The following is a 2,022-nucleotide window of genomic DNA, read 5'->3' on the forward strand; positions in this document are numbered from 1 at the left end:
GTATTAAAGTATATCAAATTGTAGCAAAGCTTAGCAAATTATTTTAAAATATAAAATTTAATAAATTTTTAAAACTGAGAAAACCCATTAAAATGCTAGAAATTTAAAATAACAAGCGCATAAAAGACAGTAGCAATCACATAATTTTTCTTATTTACAATAAAACTGGAATCTTTGCACTATTCTCCTTTCCATTTGCATTCTGTAGTTTTTCAGGCATATTTCTCTTTTTTTTCCTGCACAGTATCCTCTTTCTCCCCGTCTTTCCCAGCTTGGTTATCAACTTCTTTTTTTTCGCTATCTTCACTCAATGTGCACTTTTGCCTTCCACATTACTTTCATTGTAAGTGCAACCCTTACCTTCTAGTTTTTTACAGGCTTCTTTGTCGTCTTTTGCTTCATTGCAAACTTTCTCCCTTTCTTCTGCTGATTTAGGATCTTTCTTCTTGTTTGCAGTATCTAATTGCGTCCTCAGATCCTGGATTGTTCGCGCGGTTTGCATGCCGTAGTATGTAAGAATACTATACAGTTCGTCGATGTCTGATATATCCCCCAGGTGGATCTGGCTTTGTCGCTGTGCTACGTCTTTAGGGATCTGCACGTTGTCTATCGCCTCTGTTAGCACTGTTACCTTCGCCGCCTCTTTGCCTCCGAGGTACGAGGTTAGCGTCTGCTCTAGGTCGGGGTCTTTGCCTTGCGCGTTTTGTCGCGCTAGCTTCATTACAGCGTCTTTAAGGGTTGGGCGCTCGTCCAGGTCCGCTGTTTCGTTGTTTGCCTCCATTGTCTGGGAGTTTGGCACTTGGTTCGCTGCCTCGAACGCATGCTTCCAGGCTTTGATATGGTCGGTTGATGCGGTTTTTAGATCTTTCAGAGCTGCCAGTGCTATGTTGCCGCCTCCTGTTGTCACCGTAATGTATCCTGCGAACGGTGTATGGCTGTTTGTAAACTGCTGTGTAGCAGCTAGTTTAGAGGCGCCCCCGTCTAGTAAATGGCACTTGTGGCTGCCGCTGGCTGCTGTATATGTGTTTCCGCTCTCCGTCTCTGACAGCAGTTTCTTGTAGCCTGTGCTATCGATATAGTCCGTTTGCCGCTTTAAAGACGTTAACGGCTTCAGCTCCAGTGGGCAGTCGACGCCATCAATTTGTTTGGCCGAATAAGTTTTGCCTTGCTCGGCCGTCGTGCTCACCAAACAGCCGTTGTTGGTGGAGCTGCTGCTTTGAGCTAGTAACATCATCGTTTCGTCGATCCTGCCTTTTAGGTAGGAGGCTGCCCTGGTGGCGTCGATTACCGCGTGCATGCGTGTCCTCATTAAGTTGTCTATAGCCTTGAATGTCCGGCGGTAGAAGTATTCTGCTAGCAGAATTGCCGCTGTCTCCTCCTTCGTAGTGGGTTTAATGCGAGAAAAAATGCGACTGCGGACTGCCTGTCATTTGAGCGTTGTATAATCCGATAATATCGTGGTCGTGTCGTGATAAACTTGATTTCCTATTGTTCCCAGCTCCGCTGTTAGACCAGAGATGGGCACCCACGCTGTCTTCAGCAAGTCATGTCCTACTTTTCCGTGCACCCACCTACTTTGCATTGGTGCTGCTGTTAGAGGTGCTGCTAGCAGCGTCGCTTGTGGTGTCGAAACAATTATATTTTTTCTTGTCCTGCTTCTTCGGTAATCCTCGGAGTTTTCAAGGTTTCAATGGATAAGGTTAGGAACCATGTGTATTGGAATTAGTGCGTTTATCAGTTGGATATATAGAAGGCGTAATTAAAGTCTGGTGCCGAAATTACAGAGGTTAGGCGGAAATGTTTCTGGGGGTGCCGTTTTTTTGCATAAGTAGCGACCGCATCACTTTGGTATAGACAATATTTCCTGCGTTGCCGAATAGTGCTAGATTAAAGCATAAGTTTTACATTTCAATACGTAAAATCGCTACTTCTGTTGCGTTTCTTACATTTTTCAGCAGTATTCCTGTAACATCTTGTTATGTTCCAGGATAGATCCATGAAAGGAAATATCGTTGGGTGTAT

General features: G+C 44.4%; 1 protein-coding gene across 1 annotated transcript; it reads right to left on the reverse strand.

The window, feature by feature from the left end:
- Positions 1 to 307: 307 nt before the first annotated feature.
- On the reverse strand, positions 308 to 1,309 carry TEOVI_000363900 (Trypanosome variant surface glycoprotein (A-type), putative; the record flags this gene model as incomplete). Its single annotated transcript, XM_067226519.1, has 1 exon — positions 308 to 1,309. One exon carries the CDS (start codon positions 1,307 to 1,309, stop codon positions 308 to 310), a length of 1,002 nt encoding a protein of 333 aa, XP_067082620.1.
- Positions 1,310 to 2,022: the final 713 nt, after the last annotated feature.

This window comes from Trypanosoma equiperdum, assembly GCF_001457755.1.
Source record: "Trypanosoma equiperdum strain OVI genome assembly, contig: ctg_775, whole genome shotgun sequence".
Classification (NCBI taxonomy): domain Eukaryota; phylum Euglenozoa; class Kinetoplastea; order Trypanosomatida; family Trypanosomatidae; genus Trypanosoma; species Trypanosoma equiperdum.